The following is a 24,478-nucleotide window of genomic DNA, read 5'->3' as shown; positions in this document are numbered from 1 at the left end:
CTGATATTTTTCCCACACTCACAAAGCATTGCTTTTTTAAAAGCTATGATTAAGTAAGGAGGAAAGGAAAGGGAAGGAAAGGGAAGAAAAGGAAAGGGAAAGACAGGGAAGGAAAGGAAAGGTAAGGGAAGAAAAGGAAAGGGAATGGAAAGGAAGGAAAGAGAAAGAAATGAAATAAAAGGGAAGGAAAGGAATGGAATGAAAAGGGAATGGAAGGAAAGGAAAGGGAATAGAAGGGAAGGAAAGGGAAAGGAAGCATAGGAAAGGAAAGGGAAGGAAAGGGAAGAGAAGAGAAGGAAGGGAAAGGGAAGGGAAGGAAATGAAAGGAAAGGGAAGGGAAACAAAGGGAAGGGGATTAAAGGAAAGGGAAGGAAAGGAAAGGGCCTTGTAATTATTGCTGCAAATCCAGTTATTTGTATTACTTCTGTTATATTTATTTTCATTTTTATTTTATTTTTCCAACTTACTAACCACTGTTTTTTAAGAGATGTGGCTAGGGAAGGAAAAGGGAATGGCAACTCTTTATTCAACAATAGTTTACCTTCTTTTTATAAGGCGTTCCAAGTCCTCCAATTCTGCAGTATTTAATGAATTGTCCATTGGGGATTGATGATTCATCAAGCCCATTTTGTAAAATAAATGCATTTTACAGGGGTTCTACCCTGACTTTTACACAGTAGGTCATTTGGTGGTAGCATGCAGACATATTTCATTTGTGTTAGCATTTTAAGTTTTCTAAATTTGCCCATTTCTAGGAAAAAAATGTTTTACAGTTCAATGATTAAAGTTAAATATAGATGATGTCTGACCACTGGCCACCCAAATACTAAATGAGATAGCAAAAGACATCATAACTTATTCATTTTTTTCATTTTTATTTAATGTGTATTAACCAGATAAGTGAGCTAATCTGAAGAACTTTTACAGACCTGCCTGCCATAAACGCATTAGTAATAAACCAGTCTTCAAAATTTGCAGTACATTTTTCAATATTTTGCACAGTGGTTATGAAGCGTAAAACCTTGCATGCTTTATAAAGAATAGTATTTGGTGATTATAATACAATATTTGCCAATTAAAATTATTTACAATATTCAGGAATAATTTAGACATGGACCCTCCCCCCAAAAAAGATTTTGCATATTTGACTGGTAATATAATCCATATTCACATATTCCAATATTTGTTCTTCATCATCATCATCATCATCATCTTCTTTTGGCTGTTCCCATTAGGGGTCGCCACAGCAGATCACCTGTTTCCATTTCTTCCTGTCCTCTGCATCTTGATCTGTCACATCAACCACCTGCATGTCCTCTCTCACCACATCCATAAACCTCATCTTAGGCCTTCCTCTTTTCCTGTTACCTGGTAGCTTCATCCTTAGCATCTTTTTTCCCAATATACTCAGCATCCCTCCTCAGTACATGTCCAAACCAACATAACCTTGCCTCTCTGGCTTTGTCTCCAAACCTTCCAACCTGGGCTGACCCTCTAATATACTTATTCTTAATCCTGTCCACCCTTGTCATACCCAGTGCAAATCTTAACATCTTTAACTTTGCCACATCCAGCTCAAACTCCTGCCTTTTTGTCAATGCCACTGTCTCCAACCCATATAACATAGCTGGTCTCACTACCCTCTTGTAGACCTTCCCTTTCACTCTTACAGGTATTCGTCTGTCACAAATCACTCCTGACACTCTTTTCCACCCACTTCATCCTGCCTGTACTCTCTTCTTCACCTCTCTTCCACACTATTGACCCCAAGTATTTAAACTCGTCCACCTTCGCCACCTCTACTCCTTGCATCCTCACCATTCCTCTATCCTCCCTCTAATTCACACACATATATTCTGTCTTAGTCCTGCTGACCTTCATTCCTCTAGAGCATATCTCCATCTCTCCAGGGTCTCCTCCACCTGTTCCCTACTCTCACTACAGATCACAATGTCATCTGCAAACATCATAGTCCACGGAGACTCTTGTCTGATCTCGTCTGTCAACCTGTCCATCACCATTGCAAATAAGAAAGGGCTCAGAGCTGATCCTTGATGTAACCCCACCTCCACCTTAAATGTATCCGTCACTCCCACAGCAGACCTCACCGCTGTCACACTATCCTTGTACATATCCTGTACCACTCTTACATACTTCTCTGACACTCCTGACTTCCTCATACAATACCACAACTCCTCTCTAGACACCCTGTCATATGCTTTCTCTAAGTCTACAAAAACACAATGCAACTCCTTCTGACATTCTCTGTACTTCTCCATCAACACTCTCAGAGCAAACTTCGCATCTGTAGTGCTCTTTCCCGACATGAAACCATACTGCTGATCACTAATCATCACGTCTCTTCTTAACCTAGCTTCCACTACTCTTTCCCATAACTTCATGCTGTGACTGATCAATTTAATCCCTCTGTAGTTACTACAGCTCTGCACATCACCCTTATTCTTAAAAATCGGTACCAAAACACTTTTTCTCCATTCCTCAGGCATCCTCTCACTTTCCAAGATTTAATTAAACAATCTGGTTAAAAACTTTGCTGCTATTTCACCTAAACACCTCCATGCTTCCACAGGTATGTCATCTGGACCATCAGCCTTTCCATTCTTCATTCTCTTCATAGCTATACTTACTTCCTCCTTGCTAATCCATTGTACTTCATGATTCACTATCCCTACATCATCCAACCTTCTCTCCCTCTCATTCTCTTCATTCATCAACCCCTCAAAGTACTCTTTCCATCTCCTCAACACACTCTCTTCGTTTGTGAGTATGTTTCCCTCATTATCCTTTATCACCTTTACCTGCTGCACATCTTTCCTAGCTCGGTCCCTCTGTCTAGCCAATCGGTACAGGTCCTTTTCTCCCTCCTTAGTGTCCAACCTTTCATACAACTCTTCATATGCCTTATTCTTAGCCTTTGCCACCTCTCTCTTTGCCATGCACCTCATCTCCTTAAACTTCTGTCTATTTTCTTCATCTCTCTGACAATCCCACTTCTTCTTTGCCAACCTCTTTGTCTGTATACTCTCCTGTACTTCTTCATTCCACCACCATGTCTCCTTGTCATCCTTCCTCTGTCCAGATATGATACCAAGCACCTTTCTAGCTATCTCCCTTACTAGCTCTGCTGTAGTTACCCAGCTATTTGGTAACTCTTCACTGCCACTCAGTGCCTGTCTTAACTCATCCCTGAACTCCACTTCACAATTACCCTTTTTCAATTTCCACCAGTTGATCCCTGGTGCTGCCCTCACACTCCTCCTCCTCTTCTTGATCACCAGCGTCATCCTACAAACTACCATCCTATGCTGCCTAATTACACTTTCTTGGATCACCACTTTATAGTCTCCAATCTCCTTCGAACTGGCCCTCCTACATGAGATATAATCCGACATTATTTACATGCTTGAGAAATAAGCATGGACTTTGAATGGAAAAATATCAGAGTATAACACTGATGTTGATTTTGATGCTGAAATGGACATGTCATAGTTTATCATTGCAAATGTAACTTGATTGATATGAGTATGGGCTTTACAGAGTAGGTAGAGCAAAACTAGCATGATTTCATTGCATAGCATTCACACTGAATATAGTTATTTACCAAATATGGACAGAATTTGAAACAGCCTCACTTTTGTTTTTTAATTAATTTATGATACATTTTCAATATGCAGATTCAAGTTTAGAGAATGTTCCTTCTTTTCTGGACTGGAAGTCATTTTAAGTACATGTGACTGAGATCTAAGAACATACTTTCAAATGTTTCACTTTTTATTTTTCTCTTTTTTTATTGGTGACATTGTCTTTTTCTGTCCAGTGCCAGCAGTCTATCGGATCTTTCTTCACCAGTCTGGGCCATTCATTCCATGTGGTGGAGAACTGGTCAGTCGTTAAGCTTCAGCTTAACCTCAACCCTCACATATGGCATCCAGTGATATCAATGCAGGTCATGAGAATGTGCAGCCATGCATGTACCCTCTGCTGGTGCCCCCATTACCCCATCAGCTCCTGGCCATAAAACAGGGTCATTATCTAGGCAAGAGTAAGTTCACAATCTATCCATTTAAAACTGGAAAAAACTTGTTCACCTTTTGCAAAGAAAATAAACAGTCAACAGAATGTCAAATGTTTATCAATTAGCATCTTTCTAGAATTTAGAATAAACAAAAAGAGGAAATATTACATTTCTGCATTTAACAGTTTCATTAAATAAATGAAAATGTATATATAGAATATGAAAACAATTCAGTCTAAATAGAAATGAAACATCTTGCTGAGTTCAGGTCCAAAGCCTAACCATGACCTAACTGAATTCATAAAGCTACTGAAAATTATCACACTGGCTGCATTATTCTGTATCCATCTTACTCATTCAAAGCCATTTTCATAGTGAAGAAAAATATTTTTTTTATTGGGTGGGCAGCTATGATGTAGAATCTGAGATTTTCTTTCATAGAAGCTTTGTTGAAACTCTCTGTAATAAACGATCATTATGTTACGTTGCAATACCATATATAAGTAAAAGTAGGGAAGGTGGTATAGAAAATATCACACAGAAAGCAACTATAGGGCATGTCTTATTTGCAGTGTAATGGACATGCTGATAAACAATCTTTCCAGCTGTGCTCATTTCATTCAGGCCTGTTATACTGAACCCCAATTAAACAAATGAATATTACAAAGATAATAATCTCTAGCAGAGAGAAAACCAGTAATTTTGGACACTGAAATTCAAACCTAGGTACATTGTATGCCACTGAGACCAAAATTATATGAAATCCATAAGCTGTATAGCAAATGTAAACTGAATGTAGGCACCTTAAATCAGTCAAAGAAAGGAAGAAAAAGCTTACCACCACATGCATCGGTAGTGTTCCATTCTGCTGTGCCATTTGCATTTCTTTTACAATTAATATGAGTCAGAAGGGGTTCATACCCTGAATTACACACAACAGTCCAATTAGTGGTAGTATTTAAGAAAGCTTCACTTGTATTGATGTTCTTTATTTTTGTAAAATTGCACATTTCTATGAAAAAGAAGAAAAGTAGCAATTTAGTCAGAAAACATAAAATGCATAAGGACATATTGACCATTTTCTTATCATATATTACACAGAATAACAAAACGTTTCCTAACTCGACCCATTTTATTGTTATTTAACATACAGTAAGTAACTGAAATTAATGGTCTGGTCTGTGGACTTTCCAGACGTGTCCGCTGTAAATGCATCATAAATAATGCAACCTTAAAAATTTGCAATATATATTTCAGTCTTTTACCCAGAGTTGTTAGGTGTGCAGTCATGCATGCTATAGAAAGAACATTATTTAATGATTACAATTTAATAATTATTGTTAAATGTATTTGCAAGATTAAAAAAAATTGTGCCGGACTTAATAGAAAGAAAGAGATGGAGAAGATGCCTGATACTGTAAACCATTTAAAAATAATTATAGTACAATATTTAGACTTTAACACCATTCACAAGCCAAAGCCTTAAATTAAGTTTGGAGTTTCAGATGAAACAGTGCCAGAATATGAAGATATCACACCAAAGTGCTTGTGTGTGAGAAAGTGCAAATATCATGAGGCTGATTAGAGCACGGTCTTAAGAAAGGGGGAGGAACAAATGTAGTGCCATTTAATGCATTGTCCTTTCTAGAGCACAGACTATTCTGATGCACTGTCAAACATTAGAAACTGCCACTAATATAAAAAAAAAATCAGCCCATAATTACTGGAGCATCTATAAGAAAAAGCCACATACACCTGCTTTAAGTCACCTGCAATCACTTAAAATATATAAACTTTAGTACTCAGTTGATACAAATACAATGTTCTTTACTGCAATTCTAAAACAGATTATTAATAACCTCACTCAGAGTAAATGATTTATATAATTGTATAAAGTATCTCATTTCAACTGCTTGCATCAAAACTGTCATAATGTTTAACTCCATGAACCTCATTACACAGTCTAGCAATTATGAACACTGTTATACTTTGCAATCACTCTCAAACATCTATGCCTCTGTGTTTGCATATGCAACCTTTATTTTATCAATGTGCATAGAACAGGAATCTGTAAAACATATTAATATTAGTATAAGTGCATATATTAAAAGTGTGTATAAAACATACATGATTTTGTCAATATGCATATAATTATTGGTCCCTAAAATAATGCAGTGGCTGGATTTGGTCTCTTTGTAATCTGTCTACTATCTCTGTTAAGACTTTTCATGGTTGGTTAACATTTGCTGAATCTATTTATTTATTTTAGTAAGCAAGCAGAAAAATGGAAGAAAGTCACACTTAAAGTTGATTTTCAATGTTTTTGAGAGAAATGTCCAAACAACACATACAAATTTGGAGAATGATCTTACAGTTATGGAAACAATTTGTAGTAATATTTTATAGTCATGTGAATCAGGTCTAAGCATATAGTGATAAATGTCTTCTTCACTTTTTCTAAATTGCCTGCAATCATCCCTTCCATGACCCAAGTAAACCATTTATTCTACATGCTTAAAAATGGTCACAGAAAAAAACTGATCAGCCAAATAATCATCATGGCTTTCCATTCTGCATATCAATCGTTACATCACCATGAGTAAAAAGAAGTCCCAAAATGTGGGTGGCTTTTGGCATATCATCTTCTGCATATGACCAACGCCTGTCTCTAAGTGCATGTACTACATAGTAAATGCTTATTCTTGGACCTCATGCTGCACTTCCTGGGATACCCTAGCTCTGGCAGGTATAATTTTTGCACCTGAATGTACTGTTATCCCTCCTTCAGGGTGGTGGAGCCAGTACTGCCCTCTCACCCCTCTTCTGCCCTCCCATTGGATCATCTAGCACCTGGTTAATCTGTCAGTCTCAACTTTTCTGTGCACAGTCATGGCTTTATTCTACTATGATGTATATCTGGAATATTCTGATGGGTGGCAAAAGAAAGTTTAACAAAAAGGGGATGCAAAATGTGTTATCTTATATAGATGAGAAAAAGAAACTAACATGTTCTGTGTAGCTAGGGTGCTAGTGAGAAAATGGTATGGTGTGTTCTGAAAAAAGCAAATTTAATAAATCTATGAGGGTTATTTAGATACTTCCTGCTTTTTTAAAACTGAGATGCAATGGTGGTTTGCAATATTAAGAGGGGAAAACATACTCATGTTTAGAAATAATATTTTTAATGGTATATTTTGTAGAATCTAGTTGTAGTAGATTTAAGTCTCTGTAATTAATAAAGAATGTTATTTCTGGTACGTTGTGCATGTTTATTGAAAGCATAAGTGCTACCATTAAGGATGCTCAAGCACCTCTGAACTTCACTTGATATAATGAAAGTAAGTGGAGGATCTGACAATTGGAAGGTTGAGGCTAAGATGAGTTTCTGAGTAGTCATTAAGTTTTTTTTTTAATTGGGTTTTAACTTTTGACAATTATTAATAAGCAACTTTGCTTCTTGAACCAAATCCCAGGTCAGATTCTGGATTTTTATATCAGTGTAAATCTCGTGTTGAAGTTAGTAGAACAGTATAAGAGCTTAGGGGAGAAAATTTTTCCCTGAGGTGCAGGAAGATGAATATAACATGCAAAAATGGTGTAATGGCATTGCTGAGAGGTTTGACAATTAATGTTTTTATTTGAAATTCAAACATTTTTTTTAATAATTGTTCGATTCACAAGTGTGGGTCGCATACATTTAATACAGAACAAGTGAAGAGGTGCACCATTACAAGTGGATGAAATTCTTAAAATTAATAGGTCATCTACATAGATGAGTTATAGACTGGAAAGGTAAGTAGTGCAATCATTTATTAAAAATTAACTAAATGGGACAAAATATAGAGGCCTGCAGAAATCATTACATTAACAGAGATGCAGTCAATTAATCAGAGCCAACAATAAAAATCAAGAGAAACATGTAAAATAAGTGACAAACCAAGCAAGTGAGTTGGAGGAGAAGCCTATATTAAAATGTGTACAGGTAGTTGCTTGTGATCAATTGTGTCAAATACTTTTTTGCATTCATAAATATGGTACGCAGGCAATGCAGCGATTAGTGTTGTTATCTCACAGTAAGAGGTTCTCCAGTTAAATTCTTGTCTGGGGTGCCTTTTGTGCAGAGTCTATATGTCATCCCTGCATTTGCACGGGTTTCCTCTGGGTTCTCCAGTTTCCTCCCACTTTCCAAAGACATGCAGTAGATGGACTGGACACTCTTAATTGGCCTTAAGTAAAATGTGTAGTGTAGAGGGTTGGGCCTTGGGCTAGCAACCTGAGCCCATAAATCCCATAACCACTACATAAACAATGAATGCTGCCCAATGCACCACATGGCATGAAAACTGGAAAGAGAGAGAGAGATAAGCATGGTATCTATGTAAAGGGAATTATCCATATCTGGAAATATCCATTCATATTTGGAAATATATAATTTGTGCCACTAAAGAATCTTTTTGGTATTAGCATTTGGTAGAAAGCTTAGTTAGAAATTTTTAGGATATAGCTTTGCTTAATGTTTGTTAAAATTCATTTTTACGTCCAACACAACCAGCTGGATCAATAGCCAATTAAAGTCACCAATCTAAAGATCCGCAGGATAAATGCTCACTAATCTTCTATTCTGTACTTTAATTTTATAAAACCTGGAAGAGACTCTGTCAGAACAATGGAGTTTGTTTGTTTGTGTCTTTCGGCTTTTCCTGATTAGGGGTCGCCACAGCGGAACTCTGGTCCGCTAATGAGTGGAGTACTACTTACAAATTTAAAAGGATTACCTACATATAAAGTAAACCACAGACTAATACACTTCCTCAAACAAAAAAAGTTTGTAAAATTAAAAGGCACATTGCTCTTTTATTGCTCTCAGGTGACGTACATCTTTTATACTGACACTGTCATTCATACCAGGGGTCACTGTTGCATGAAAGTAAAATTGCATCACAAAAGTACCATAGATCCTTTGTTTCAGTCAGTTGTGTCTGTGTGCAGTTCTGAAACTACAATACTGGCAATTTATGTGAAACAAAATATCACAGTATTCTAGTTCATTTTGGCAACTCGTGGCACATTTGTTAAAAACTAAAAGAAATGAGGCTATGTGAAGGCTGTTTTTGCAATTATTGAAAGTAATGACATTTTAATGTTATAATTTAGGTACTGACATGCTCTTTTATTATTTGCTATAAAAATAGTTGGTAGTGACATATATGTGGTTTTGTATTTGTAAGAATGAATTTTAAGCAACAATATTTTCATTTGTGACAAGAACTATTATGATAATTTAAAAAGGTATAGCCATGAGAGTAGCCTTAGTTCCAGGTTTTGCAAATATAGTATTTAGTAGATTTGAAAGGTGTTATGCTTTAAATGTTCAGTATGCAGTTTGCTTAATATACTATATATATATATATATATATATATATATATATGAGTCTACTTTTATTTGTCGAAATTTCATTATTTCAAAAAAGAACTTACGTGAAAGTGCACTTGAACAAAAGTGCACTTTCGTGAATACCGATTCAACGAACCAGTAAAAACACAAAACAGGAAACACTGCAGTACCAAAGCACACTACAGTGGGGAAAAGGGAATATACCGATTTCCCCACTGTAGTGCGATCTCAGACTTAATATATTTAAGTAGCTGGGGTGTGGGCGGCACAGCCCCCCACATTATTGTGTTTTCTTTTTTGTTTTGTTACCAGTTCATTGAACTGGTATTCGCAAAAGTGCACTTTCATGTAAGTGGGCACCTACTTTTCTTTTTTTGAGATAATGAAATTTTGACAAAGAAAAGTAGACCCATATATACATATATATATATATATATATATATATATATATATATATATATATAAAATATATTACTGCAACTTCATTGACAACATTTTTTTATCTGCTCTGACACCTTGGTGAAACTAAAAGAAATTTTAGTTTACATTAATAACACAATATATTCCTCTGTCCTCACTAATATAGATGCTACAGTACAAGTACATGCTTTGGATATTTTGATTGGAATGAAAAAAAATGCACTAATGTTTGAATCCACAGTTTTAGGAAGTGTACATTTGTTAATATGTAATGGATTGCCACAAGTGTCCTCCCTAGTTTTTCAAGATAGATGCCACTAGAGAAAAAGCCCTCAGTATTTCTAAACTGGAAATTGATGACATTACTTTGGTACAAGAGCATCAGACCATAAAACTCTTTTTTTGTTAAATGAGAAAAATTTACAAACGTAAACCGAATGATTCAGTATGAAACAACGTTACCAACAAACAAAACAGATTTTGACCCATTCTATCTGTGAGTAGTACACTGCAATTGAGAAGGAGTAAGGTGGACAAGGTTTCCCTTAAATGTACTAATGTAATGATTCTTGGCTATAATGTGAATAATAATTACTTGAAAATATCATTAGACTGAATTCAAAATAGGGGAAGCCACCTCAAGTAGTAGACCCGTAATAAGCAGTGTACTCCAGGGATTGGTCTTGGGGACTCTGCTGTTTGGGATATACTTCTTGGAGGTGCAGGCCAAATCTAGTGGGATGTGGCTGATCAAGTTTGCAGATCACTGCAAGCTGGGTGCTATCATCAATTCCCCTAATGATGTGGACATCCTCCAAGAGAGTCTCACCCAAACAAATGACCTCAAACCGAATGCCAAAAATGCATCATCATCCCTTTCAGGGAGAGCAACATCCCCACAAATTATTACATTGATAATAAAGTCCTAAGCATGTAATCAGTCGTGTGGGACTTGGGCACCCAGGTTGATATCAAACTGACTTTTGACCACAATATTGCCACCAGTGTACAGAAAGCTTTCTATATGGCCCATCTCATTAATAAGAGTATCTCATCCAGGGAGAAGGTGGTCATAACATCCCTGTATTCTTCCCTTATGAGACCCATTATTGAGTACATTGCCCCTGTCAGCATATACCTCAAAAAGCACATGCAGCAGCTGGAGAGACCACAGAGGTTCCTCACCTGGAGAATCCAGGGCCTCAAACAACTACCTTACACAGATAGGCTAAAAGCCCTGTCCCTCTACTCAGTCTCCTACAGACTCCTCAGAGGTGAACCCTGTCTGGCATACAAAGCAACTTCAGACCCTGCCCTGATGGGACTGTTGCATATCCGCAAGTCAAGCTCCACTCAAGTAACCTGCACACGCAACCTCAACCTGGTCTTTGAGATCAATAGGACTTGTTGGCAGGACAGATTTGTGTCCCAGAGACTACCCTTTTGTGGACTAGACTCCATCCCCACGTAAAGCAAATTACCTCATTAACCCTTTTTAAGTGCAACCTGGATAACTGGATGGGGAACTGTAAATACACCCCTGGGATTCCACCCATGTCCTTGCTAGGCAGTGTCATATGGTGCTGACTTCTTGGAACATGAGCTAAATTCTTGGCTAGGCTTGTAAGGGCCTCAGGGCCAATAGACTAGTAACTTCCTATGATCCAACAAACCAGACTTTTTATAGCGGTACAGCAATTTCTTCCAGGTAGTGGAACTTATCCATTATTCTCATAAGGAATTTGAAATAATTATAATGTATTCTTGAAAGAGGCCATACATTTTGAAAAGGAGTAGTACCAAAATATAGTGGAGATATCCATGTGTTTTTGTTAACAGGGTCAGTACATAAATGATGGCCTCAAATTTAATGTACCACATTTGGGTACTACCTTGTGATTGAAATGGTTAATTACAGTGGTGTTGTTTGTTTGGCAACCTCTAATAGCACTAAGGTGTTCGATATGGATGGGGATCTATGAAACTGTGACATAGAACTCATACACACATTCATAAAATAAGGAAACGACAAATAAACACTGCCATATGCAGGCATTCAATTTCCTGTCAGAACCTGAAAAAGTTAGAAAAAAAATTACATATGCGCAAACAGATTCACAGGCAACTTAAAACTAAATAATGTTCAAACAAATTAATAGGTCATTCAAAATTAATATGACTTTAAAAAGTTCAGCCTTTGTGACATTTAATGTGTGGTGTTTAACGTTAGGAGTAGTTGCTTGGAGTCTTTGTCTGATAAGAGAAAACTGGACTCACAGATGTATCACCACTTCCCCCTGTTTTGAATTACCCTCTCAGTATTAATTATTTAACATCTACTAGCAGTCAATTAATTAGGTGTCACATTCCTGTTTATCAGTAGGTTGGACAGCAATTGGCTAGCGAGGAGAGTAAAAAGAAAAATTACTTGTGAGAAAATCTTTTTAAGTGAACAAGAAAAAAACATTGTTGCATTTCCACCTTGCCCTATGACAAAATTCAACTTATTTTGGAATTAATGGAGGTAGTACTTGACAATAACTATATTAATTTTCAGGGTGAATATTTTCAGCAGATAAGTGGTGTAGCAATGGGGGCAGCGTGCGCACCAGTATATGCAAATTTAGTCATGCTGGAATGGGAGAATAGGTTTGTATTCAACAGTACCTATATGAAAAATATTCGTCTATATGTAAGATTTTTGGATGATATATTTATATTATGGGAAGGAGAAGAAGACAATGTGAAAACCTTCATAGAATACATTAATGAAAGCACCCCCTTCCTTAGATTCACTTATACATGGGACAAGGCAGTTATTAATTATTTGGATACCACCATATTACAAACCAAAGATGGTTTTAAGTCCAAAATATACAGAAAAACAACTTGGTGTAATAGTTATTTATATTTTTCTAGTAATCATCTCATGTTTATGAAAAGGAGTTTAATTAAAGGGCAAGCAGTGCGCGTTGCCCGTATGATGTCGGATCACGACGATCTTGAATATGAGTTTAGGAAATTAAAATGTATGTTTGTTGAGAGGGTATATCCAGATACATTTATTAAGGTGGTACTGGATGAAGTCTACAGGGGCTGTGGTAACAAATACAGACCACTTCTAGGGAAGCCATTGGTAGTTGGAGCAAATATCAGCAAAGATAATAAACATTGTATTCACAATACAAAGACAGTTACTGCAAATAAGAACAAAGAGCATGTGTCATAGAATACAATGGTTTTTCTGGACCTTTTATGCAGATAATACAAGCTAATTGGAGTATGTTGAAGGCGAATAAAGAACTATTTGAAATGGTTGGTAAAACACCTTTTTTTTCTTTTAGGACAGGTATTAATTTTAAAGAAACATTCGAGTTACCATTATCTCAAAACAAGTATGCTGAAAAAGCAACAGTCCCTTGTGGTAGTTGTAAACAATGTTCCAACATCCTGAAGGAGAATAATATACAGCTGCAAAATGGGCTTGGCAGCTGGGTCAGATTTTGCAAAGGTAATTGTAATACAAAGATGCTAGTGTATTTGGCTAGGTGCAATGGATGCCCCGCGTTTTACATGGGTAAAATGTTGAGGGCATTCAAAGACAGGATATACGAACATGGCTATGATGTAAAAACTAAGAAGGAGACTAGTGTTTTATACAAACATTCCATCAATTGTAGGTCTTTTAGTGGATATAAATTTGGCATCATAGATATAGTTAAAAACAATTCAGGGGGTGGTGATATAAAAAACATGCTGTTGAACAAAGAACTGAAATGGCAACTCAGGTTAAAATCGAACATACCCCCTGTATTGAATGAGTATATTTCTGTCAAACCAGTATTAATTCAGAAGGCATCTTTAGTTTAAATTGCCAGGTAGCAAAAACTTATATGTAGCCTTAACAGCTAGAATACCATGAATAAAATATTTAAATTCGTCCACTTCATTAAATATTTTATTTTATTTAAATATTTTATTTTATTACAATTTTTTTGCAGTTTATGGTATAATTTTTATAACATTTATGTTTAATATTTGAATAACATTATGTAATTGCTTCATTTTTTTGAAGCAACAATATAACAGCTTGAATGGGTTTTGGCTTATAGTTTTATATAGGATGAAAGTGTATTTTGCATTGTCTTTTTAAATTATAATTGGTGGTTAATTAGGTGAATATAAAAGGTTTGTAACATGTGGAAGGGGTATCTGATGAAGTCTTGTGGCAAAGACGAAAGCGCTTATTCTGGTTGCTCCTGTGGTTAAAACAATAAAGTGGACTATTCATTTTATTTTGTGGTATCAGGACTTTTTTCTTTTCTTGGACAAGTTTGATCATTTATTATTTTTTTACTTTTTTGTTGGATATTGTTGCATTTCCTGCGTAGCTGAAATAATTTTTTCAAACTCAGTATTATGATGGATTTATGGTCCACAAAAGTACTATTCTTGATCTGCCTTTGACATGCTATTGGCCTGAATGGGACAAGGAAGCCCAGATAATGAGAACTGCTCACATAGTTAATAAGAGCAGGATCAGAACTGTTGGTGTCAATGAGTTAAAGGTATACTCAAACTGAGATTGATAAAGTAGTGTGCCATCAAATGTTTAAACATTTTTTTGGAAAAGTGCATGAATGTCTAATAGTCATATATTTTTGGACAATGTATTTAAAATGTTAAGAACCACTCAACCCCTCTAAAGAAATCCAGTTTTTAATTTTTATCTGAGAAAAAAGCAACTAATAAAAGATTAATGAATGTTCTCTTTATAAAGACAACCATTAGACAGTTATGTTCTACAAAAGTTAGGTCAGCCTTTCTTTGGAGGGTGGGTTTAAACTGAATTCCATTCACCATAGGATACCTGAAGTGTACTGCTGCTCTGATAAATCACATCACACTTACATGCAATATGTCCTTTAATGTATCTGTGCTGCTTTGAAATGCCATTCTTGATAATACATCATGGCTAACAATTATAATAGACCAAGATCTTCCACCAAGGAAAGACAAGGATAGCAAGGTATGGTACCATCTTGAGGGAAGGGTGGCTTTTACCCCAGGGCTTCTCTTTACATCCTCCAACCTCTGTATGAGGCATTTAGTGGTGTCAGTAAAGTTAATGAACACAATATGCTGATAATCAGATCACATTCTGTGACTAGAAGTGAGGTCTTCAGCTTTGTTAAGCCCATCAACCAGGTAGGAACTAACTCTGAATTTCTCAACAATAGCTGGTACACAGGTGACAACTGTAAAATTCCATTTTCCTCCAAAGATAGTCTGGGACTTGCCTTGTCAATCAAACTCAGGTTATGAGTGTTATAGACAGAAAAACTTTCCCAGCATATTCATATTGTTCTTTGATTTTGTAAAATATTAATATTTTACTTTTCTGCTTTACTGTACTGCACTGTACTAAGTGTTTGAAAATATATTTTGGTGGAGGTTAGAGGAAAGTTATAAAGATTTTAATTTTGACCACATTGTTATTAGAAATTCGGTCCTGTAGGCTATGGTTTGTAGATTAGTGCTGATCAACTTTTTAAGGCACAGAACTAATATTTAGGATTCATTTATGTTTAGTATTTATTCTTGTAGCAGAACCAGTATAGATAAACATTTGTATCATATTTACAACAGTATTTAAAAGAATGCTTGGCAATTTTTTATAGAAAAAATAACAAAAATTGAGAACATTGTATCATCAGCAGGTTCCTATGCTTTCCAATAAATTCCAATAAATTGCCACTAGGTATATTAAGAACTTCAGCATTTATTGATTTTTGAAAGTAAATAAAATATTATATGAGGAGCAAGTAAATTCAGGATTAGAAGAAGTGAAACCTCTTGATGTTTTCAGGTATAAAGCCTGATCATCTCAGGGGGTTATGTTTAATTTCATCTTAGTTATTTAAAGCCATTTGTTGAATCAATGAGAACACTTCATTGTGGGCAGAGATCTGCCATATTGCAGAATCTCAGATGTTTTCAGTAGAAATATAGTTATTATTTATCTATAAGGGAAGATTATATTAATGCATCATCTAGAATCAGCAACTGAGAATAGGACTTAGAAATATACACTGCTCTTAGAAAAAAACTTATTTATTGTGCAATAATCTGGAGAATATGACTCCTTACTCTTCCAAGAAATGTTTTCCTTTATAATCATTTATTTTTATTATTTTTAAATTATTATTTTACAGTAGAATATCCATTAGGAAGGCACATGTCATATAACTTATAGCGTCCTGCATTGTGAGGACAGACAATCATGAACTTTGTCAGAGTAAATTACCAGTGCAATACCACCAGTGTTACCAAACATATCTGACATCCCAGTACTACATACAGCTTGTTTAGAATGAGTGTAGATATGACTTTCTTTAATTAATGAAGGAAACAAAAACTCACCACCACATGCATTCTTATTGCTCCATTCTGCACTGCCATTTTCATTTCTTTTGCAATAAATATATGTCACAAGGGGTTCATACCCAAAACTGCACACAACAGTCCAATTGGCAGTGGTATTTAAAAAGCTCTGATTTATAATGATGTTGTTCACATCTGTAAAATTGCACATTTCTGAAAAATAAATGTAAAACAAGTTTAATTCTGTAAATATAAACATATAAGAAAACACTGACTAGTTTCCCTTCTGCTGCTAGATGGGATAACCATATTTCCTGACATACACCATTGTTCTGGTGAAACATGTCCCTTGGTTGTATCCATGATTAATTTGTTTAATGTTGGTGCATTCCTTTTAAAAGTTTACACTTCTTAAAGTGCCACAATGCTAAAATTGAAACAGGCTAAATTCTTCCATAGAACAGAGATAAGCTTATTATAATACTGTGTCAACCTGATGGTAGAGATGCTGTTTTTCTGTGACTAGTGTGACCTCTACTGATGCTGGTGAGGTTCACTGGCATTGACTTTGCTACACCAGCTCTCTACTATCTCTACTATGGGTTACCTGCTGATGCCTCACTGTTTTGCCTAGGTTAGAGACAGCCACAGACTTCACCAAACTTGAACAAGTCATCATTTCTCTTCAAACTGGGAAGAGATGCTCACCTAATGACCCTCTGGTAGCTCACTATTTGAACTTGGGCTGAAAGTGAGACAGAGAAAACTATTCTCCCTTTTACAACTGACTGACCCCTTAACATTAAGAAGTCAAATTCATTTATCTATTTGCTGACCAGTTGGGTAGTCTGGTCCTGGCCTGTCTGCAGATGGCACATTCAAACAGTGAAACTGATGTATGTACAGAACATAAAATACATAAACTATTACTTGCAATATCAGTACAGATTCAATACAATATAAAGTAATATTGCAACAAATATGCAAGAAATATCTCATATGTTAGTAAAAGTAAATTTATTCCAATGTAGTATAGCAGTGATTAGAATTATGATTTTATACTAAATGATGCAGATAGTTCAAGTGGGAATGTTTATGTTACAACAGAACAGATGAAGTGTGATCAGTGATCTACAATGAATGACTTAAATATGACAGACATGATGTAAACCATTTTCCTTAAGTAGGGACAGCCTCCGTTTTTTCCATTATTTATTTATTGGCAAAATGCTATGTTATCTTGGTTCTGTATTACATATTTGGATTTGTTACCTATATGGACTAGAAACCTGTTACATTTTGGGAAAGCCAGTACTGTTAGAAACCTCAACTATGGAAAGGTCTGACTAGGTTTGCAACCCACTGATCTTAGGAGCACAGATTGTTGTTGTTGAAGTTTGTTGTTGATATTGACACTGACTTTGATTTAATAGGCCAGTAGGAATAAGAGTCAAGGTGCAGTGATATGGTTGTTAGAGACCAGCAGAGGGGATGCACAGCCTGTAAGGTGCACAGAATTCTTTTTATTTAATGGTGTAGCTTCTGATGATGATATAAGACATGCTCTATGAAGTTACCCTATATCTTCTATCTACATACAGGCCAGAGAGATCTTGTAATAAACCTTTCATTCAGGAGAAAGCATAGTCTTATAGACTTTCCATATATGAAAACACTGCCTTTCTTTAAAGAAAGACAGCCAGTAGCTGGTCATTATATAAGTGGTCTAGGGGTGGGGATTTTTTTTTCTGTGACAAGGGGTGAGAAATCCCTAAGTATGACAGAGTGTGAATTTGTGTACTCTGATAAATCCACATAAGCTCAAGCTACAACTTATAATAGTATGTTTGCAAACAGGAAATACTCAAGTATCCCCACCAGGAGGCAGCAAGCTATAAGCTGAAACCCCATCACTATACAGAGAACTGGAAAGATAACAAATGCCAATCAGCCCCCACACACACACACACATACACCAAAACTGCTAACGAGTCTTAGGTTATTTGAGAGGCAGTCAGAGCTCTATCCCTATGACATCAAAAGGTGACATTTCCAAAGTGGTTTCATGTTTTTATTATTATAATGCAGAAATGTTGTTAAAAAAGTATAGTAGTTCTTTGGTGTGGACAGAGTATGGTAGTATACAAAAATTATAAATGAGATTTGTGAAAACTAATTAATATTATTCTTTTTTTCAGTCCCATATATAGTATTGGGCGTGGGGTTTGCATTTATTCGTTAAGTTGTTTTCATTATTGTATATGATAATTATAGTACACTTATGCCTGCCAGAAAGCCTGATACTATTTTGTAAATAAAAAATAAATAAATACCAATTGGTTTGTAACTCAGTGTATTATTAATATTAGAGATAAATTATCAACATTCACATCAAAACATTTAAGGATATAATCATCTTAGGAAAGTATTGAAGCTAATTTTGCATAGGAAATAAAAAATACGAATGAGGTGAGACCTCATTCAAATTTATCATCTCAAAAATATAATTAATATTAATATTGATATCAATATTGATATAATATCACATTAGGAATAAGAAACACAAATCAGGCTGCTTTCAAACTTCATAATAATGTCTGGATTAAGGAGAGATGAAGAAGTAAGAACAACTGAAGTTGGAAATACTGAAATCAATTAAGTTAATTTTATACTGATATCCTACGTCTATAATACACAATAAGCTCCAGAGCCGGAAAATAAAAAGAATCATTATTAAAACAATAACCATTAAGCATTTTCATCCCTTTTAGCTATTTATGGGATTTCATCAGAACAGTTAACTACTAAAACACAACCGTTATATACAGGAAGTACCACAAATCAATTTCCTTTGTTAATTGATGCTTAACAATGTTAAAATAAACTTTTACGTTTACACGTTTACGTTAAGTTGCACTTTCTTTTTCCCCAGGGTTAAATGAATATCCTTCTTTATTGCCTATTTTGAAGAAAAGAGGCTTGAATTTGTAAGCATATTTAGTGAGTAATAAGAATGTGTTTGAAATGTTTTAACTGTTTTTTATTTTTTTTTAGGAAAGAGCTGTAAAAGTTTATTTTAACAGTGTTAAGCATCAATTAAGAAAGGAAATTTATTTGTGGTACTTCCTATATTTAAGGGTTGTGTTTTAGTAGTTAACTGTTCTGATGAAATCCCATAAATAGCTAAGAGGGATAAAAGCATTTAACGGTTATTATATAATAAAAAACATAGCACAAGAGCAAAAGCAAGGGTCAAATCTTATATTCAAAGCCAGATACTTTTATTAGTAAAACAATGGATAAGCGCTTTCGCTAAAAAATAGCTTCATCAGATCACAATGTTTGCTTAACAAAGACAGTTTAAATACTAAAGCGCATGGTGAGTACAATTCAAATGAACCAATCATCATCACACATCAATTAGTTCACTTAACATTTAAAGCAGCAAATACAAAAGTATATCAGTGCATTCATTACTGCTACTAATCATATAAAAAAAAATATATATATATATATATATATATATAAAAATATATATATAAAAAACTAACTCCATTTAAAAAAGCGCATCTTTTGAATACAACAAATGATAGTATAAAACTTTAATAAAAGTTTTCTTGTTGTTAAAATGCATTATAAAAATTATTTATATATATCTATTACAATTTAAAAATGACTAAATATTCTCATATCTTTATGTGCCTGTGTTTTCTAAGTACAGGTTTGATAGAGACTTTGTCATTTAGTCCTGAGCCTCTATCTGCTCTTAGCAAAATAATCCAGTTGTTTTCCTTCTCCTCTGTATATGTCATTATGTTACCTCCTCTTGCATTAGGTTCTATTACTTCTAGTACCCTAAATTGAAATTCATGTTGAGTGTTGTGTAAGACAGTGTGCTTGGCTAAAGCATTCTGTGTATTACTTTTTCTGATGTTATAAATATGCTCTCTTATCCTGTCATGTAGTGGGCGGTTCGTCTTACCCACATAAAATGATGAACATATTTTGCAAACTGCCAGGTAAACAACGTTAGGTGTCATACAATTCGCATGTGTTCTAAAATAAAATGTTTTACCATTATCTGGATGGATAAATGTGGTATTGCTGTCAATATAACAGCAAAAATTACAATGACCACATTTTTCTGTATGTCCTGAACTAACATGCTGTATAGCTTTCTTAGGATAACAGAGGAGTCTTTTTAAGTTGTTTCTGTTCCTATATATAAAAGAGGGTTCTTTGCCAACTATGTCAGAAATCTCTTCATCAGCCTTTAGTATATCCCAATGTTTACATATGATATTCTTGACTTCAAATAAGTCTGTTGTATAACTTGTTGCAAATTTGACATTCAAGGGTGTCAAGAAATATCAGTTCTAATGATATCCTGTACTGGACCAAAATAAGGTTTACCTCTAGCATCACGTGAATTGAGGGCTTCAGTAGTGTATTGATCTATTTCACTAATTTTGTAGCCCCTATTCTTTAATCTGTTTCGTAAACATGACAGATCTTTTCTAAGCCTATTTCTGACGGATTTAGCCTAGAACATCTTAAAGATTGTCCTTTAATTATATTTTTAAAAATGTGGGGTGGGTGCATACTTGTCCTATGTAGTAACATGTTGCTGTGACAAGGTTTCCGATATACCCCTGTGTTGATGAGACCATTGTGTAACCTTTCTACATAAACATCTAGGAACACCACTTTCTCATAGGAGTATTGCATAGTGAATTTCAAACAATTTGTCAAGCTATTCATGATGTTTAAAAACTTTTCTAAGTTATCTACTGTTCCATTCCACAGAAAAAAGACATTGTCTACAAATCTACGAAAGAAGATGACATATTCCTTAAAAAACTTTTCTTTAAACAAAACTTCTTGTTCCCAAAATGCTAGAAACATGTTGGCGTAGCTGTTGGCACAAGGAGTGCCCATTGCTACGCCTTCATGTTGCTTAAAAATCTTATCATCAAACATAAACATGTTATTATAAAGCACAAGTTCAAGAAAATGGACAATCAGATCTATCAACAATTCAGAATAGTCACTACATTCTTTTAAATAATTCGTGACAAAAGTTAAACCTAGTTCATTGGGTATTACAGTGAACAAGGACTGTATATCTAGGGTGACAAAATAACAAGCATTAATATTGTCACAATGTGTGATGCATTCATAGAGGTCTACCAAAATTGCTTTGTGTCACATAAGACAAATTTATTTTTATTCAAAATGGGTCTTAAATGCTTCTCTATGAATACTGATAAATGTTCAGTAACCCACCCTCTTCCAGATACAATGGGCCTCATTGGTGGGTTACTTAAGTCTTTATGTAACTTAGGAAGTCCATAAATTAGAGGCAACATTGGTTTCTCAACCATAAGGTATTCATAGGTATTTCTATCAATTAAATTACTTTTGTAAATATCAGTAAGGGTATCAGATACATACCTACAGGTGTCATGAACATCTGATGTATTAATGATACCATAAAATTTGTCTTGTAACATATCATGCATAGCATTCATGTAATGTTCTTTGTCCAGGACAACAACACCAGAACCTTTATCTGCTGGCCTAACTACAATATTCTTATTTAATTGCAGGTTATTCAAGCTTTTTCTTTCATTGAATGTTAAATTATCTGATTTCTTTAATTTATTATATGTCTTAGTTTCATAGTAGTGATGCAACTCTTCCTCAGTTACTTTCAAAAAAGCCTCTACTAGAGGGTGATTTACAGGTACATAATCACTAAGATTCTTGAATATAGGGCCTTCTCTGACAGTGCTATCCTTATCCCTGAAATTATATTTCAACATTAAATTCCTACAAAATATTCTTAAATCCATAATTGTATCAGTAAGGCAGCCAGTTGTCTTCGGTATATAATTCAGGCCCTTACTTAACAAAGAGATGTCAGAGTCAGTTAATTCAACAGAAGAAAGGTTGAACACTACCTTTTCTTTACCCACATTTTCTTTATCATGGTATTGTGTAGAGAGTCTTCTGACAATTTCCTCTTTTGCCTTCCCCTGCTCATGGAACGTGACCTCCTTGGGCCTTTGTGCATGCGCACGGGTAAAGGGAGAGTTAAATTGGCATCAGCTACATGCTGATTAGCTTCCTTTGTTTTAGGTCTAACTGCTGGCTCTGAAGTAACTGAAGGTTTGTTCTTAACAACATTAACTTCAGGGTATAGATTAATGCTTTCCTGTGCGCTGGAATGCACTAACCTAATTACATCATTAGAATCATTTAATTCATTGCAAGGTGCATCACTTATTGCAATCTCTATATTATTATTTGTATTTACAATACTAGATCTCTCTTCTTCATTACTATCAGGTTGTGAGCCATAAGTAGATTTGCTATTATCTAAACCATTCAAATTAACATTATTAGGCATATTCAGACTGTCAGGAACATCTGTAGAGAACGCTGAACCTCTATTACTACCAGCATTTCTCGTATATGTATTAGTTACATTCATTCTAGTAGGTTGTACAGTATTAACATTTGTCTGACCCTCGTATACATTAGTAGCTAGTCTATCATTGTTATGTCTCTGCCAAACAAACACTTGACCTAGTTTAAAATCATTCAAGTCACGTATCACTTTATTTCTTTTTTGTTGCAAAAGTTTCCGATCATAGGCGGAAACACAGTCAAGTAAATTTTCAAATAGTGGATATACGATATTTTCTGGAAAGTCAGTAAATAAGTGTTTTTGTTTAGAATTAATTGAGTCAGTTAGTTTCTTTTCCTCAGGACTAAAAAAGTCAATCAAGAGCTTGAGATACTCACGACTGGTCTCTAAGTTGATGCGCTGCCAACGCGCTAACAGTTCTGGAAAGTCAGTGCCTTGGCTAGGCATACAGAATACTCTCAAACCACGAGGCACTATATGGTGGTCAAGACAGTATCGGAAATGGGCACGCTGCACCTGTAAACATTTTAGTTTAAGGAAGTCCTTCTCAATGTCGTCCAGCGCTCGGTAAAGCGCCTGCATGTCTACTGTCGCTCCGTTGACGTCAGCTGAGCTTGCTTCATCAAGCACAAACCAAGAAGGGTTGGAAATTCCATTCAAATATTTATGAAATCTGGTTTCGAGTGTTTCTCTGCCCCGGTGTTCACTTCTGGGCACATAATCTAATTCTATGCTTGACATTTTCTCGATAGTCACAAAATTAGCGTTGTAGTAGACAAAAATGGCAACAGCACAGTATGAAAGTCACCTTACTCCGTTATGAGCAGTAAGAACTAAAGTAAAAAGTCAAAAAATCCAAAATACTGCTCTCACTGGTAAATGCTCTTGTGGAAACAACCAGTAAATATATAATAAAAAACGTAGCACAATAGCAAAAGCAAGAGTCAAATCTTATATTCAAAGCCAGATACTTTTATTAGTAAAACAATGGATAAGCGCTTTCGCTAAAAAATAGCTTCATCAGATCACAATGTTTGCTTAACATAGACAGTTTAAATACTAAAGCACATGGTGAGTACAATTCAAATGAACGTTTTAGTTTAAGGAAGTCCTTCTCAATGTCGTCCAGCGCTCGGTAAAGCGCCTGCATGTCTACTGTCGCTCCGTTGACGTCAGCTGAGCTTGCTTCATCAAGCACAAACCAAGAAGGGTTGGAAATTCCATTCAAATATTTACAAAATCTGGTTTCGAGTGTTTCTCTTCCCCGGTGTTCACTTCTGGGCACATAATCTAATTCTATGCTTGACATTTTCTCGATAGTCACAAAATTAGCGTTGTAGTAGACAAAAATGGCAACAGCACAGTATGAAAGTCACCTTACTCCGTTATGAGCAGTAAGAACTAAAGTAAAAAGTCAAAAAATCCAAAATACTGCTCTCACTGGTAAATGCTCTTGTGGAAACAACCAGTAAATATATAATAAAAAACGTAGCACAAGAGCAAAAGCAAGGGTCAAATCTTATATTCAAAGCCAGATACTTTTATTAGTAAAACAATGGATAAGCGCTTTCGCTAAAAAATAGCTTCATCAGATCACAATGCATTTTAACAACAAGAAAACTTTTATTAAAGTTTTATACTATCATTTGTTGTATTCAAAGGATGCGCTTTTTTAAATGGAGTTAGTTTTTTATATATATATATATATATATATATATATATATATATATATATATATATATATTTTTTTTTTATATGATTAGTAGCAGTAATGAATGCACTGATATACTTTTGTATTTGCTGCTTTAAA

The 24,478-nt window shown here is 35.1% G+C and overlaps 1 protein-coding gene across 1 annotated transcript in view; it reads right to left on the bottom strand.

Annotated features, from left to right (window-relative positions):
• The window catches only part of LOC122814881, a 1,525,389-nt gene that overhangs the window by 1,216,025 nt on the left and 284,886 nt on the right, over positions 1 to 24,478 (bottom strand). The window contains exon 7 of the mRNA XM_044087155.1: positions 4,875 to 5,048. Within this exon, the coding sequence (XP_043943090.1) occupies positions 4,875 to 5,048 (174 nt within the window). The remainder of the gene's footprint in view (positions 1 to 4,874; positions 5,049 to 24,478) is intronic.

Source organism: Protopterus annectens, chromosome 1.part1 (genome assembly GCF_019279795.1).
Source record: "Protopterus annectens isolate FY-2018-M chromosome 1.part1, PAN1.0, whole genome shotgun sequence".
In the NCBI taxonomy this organism is placed as follows: domain Eukaryota; kingdom Metazoa; phylum Chordata; order Ceratodontiformes; family Protopteridae; genus Protopterus; species Protopterus annectens.
The sequence above is the reverse complement of the archived record's forward strand: the minus strand, read 5'-3'. Positions and strand labels throughout refer to the sequence as shown.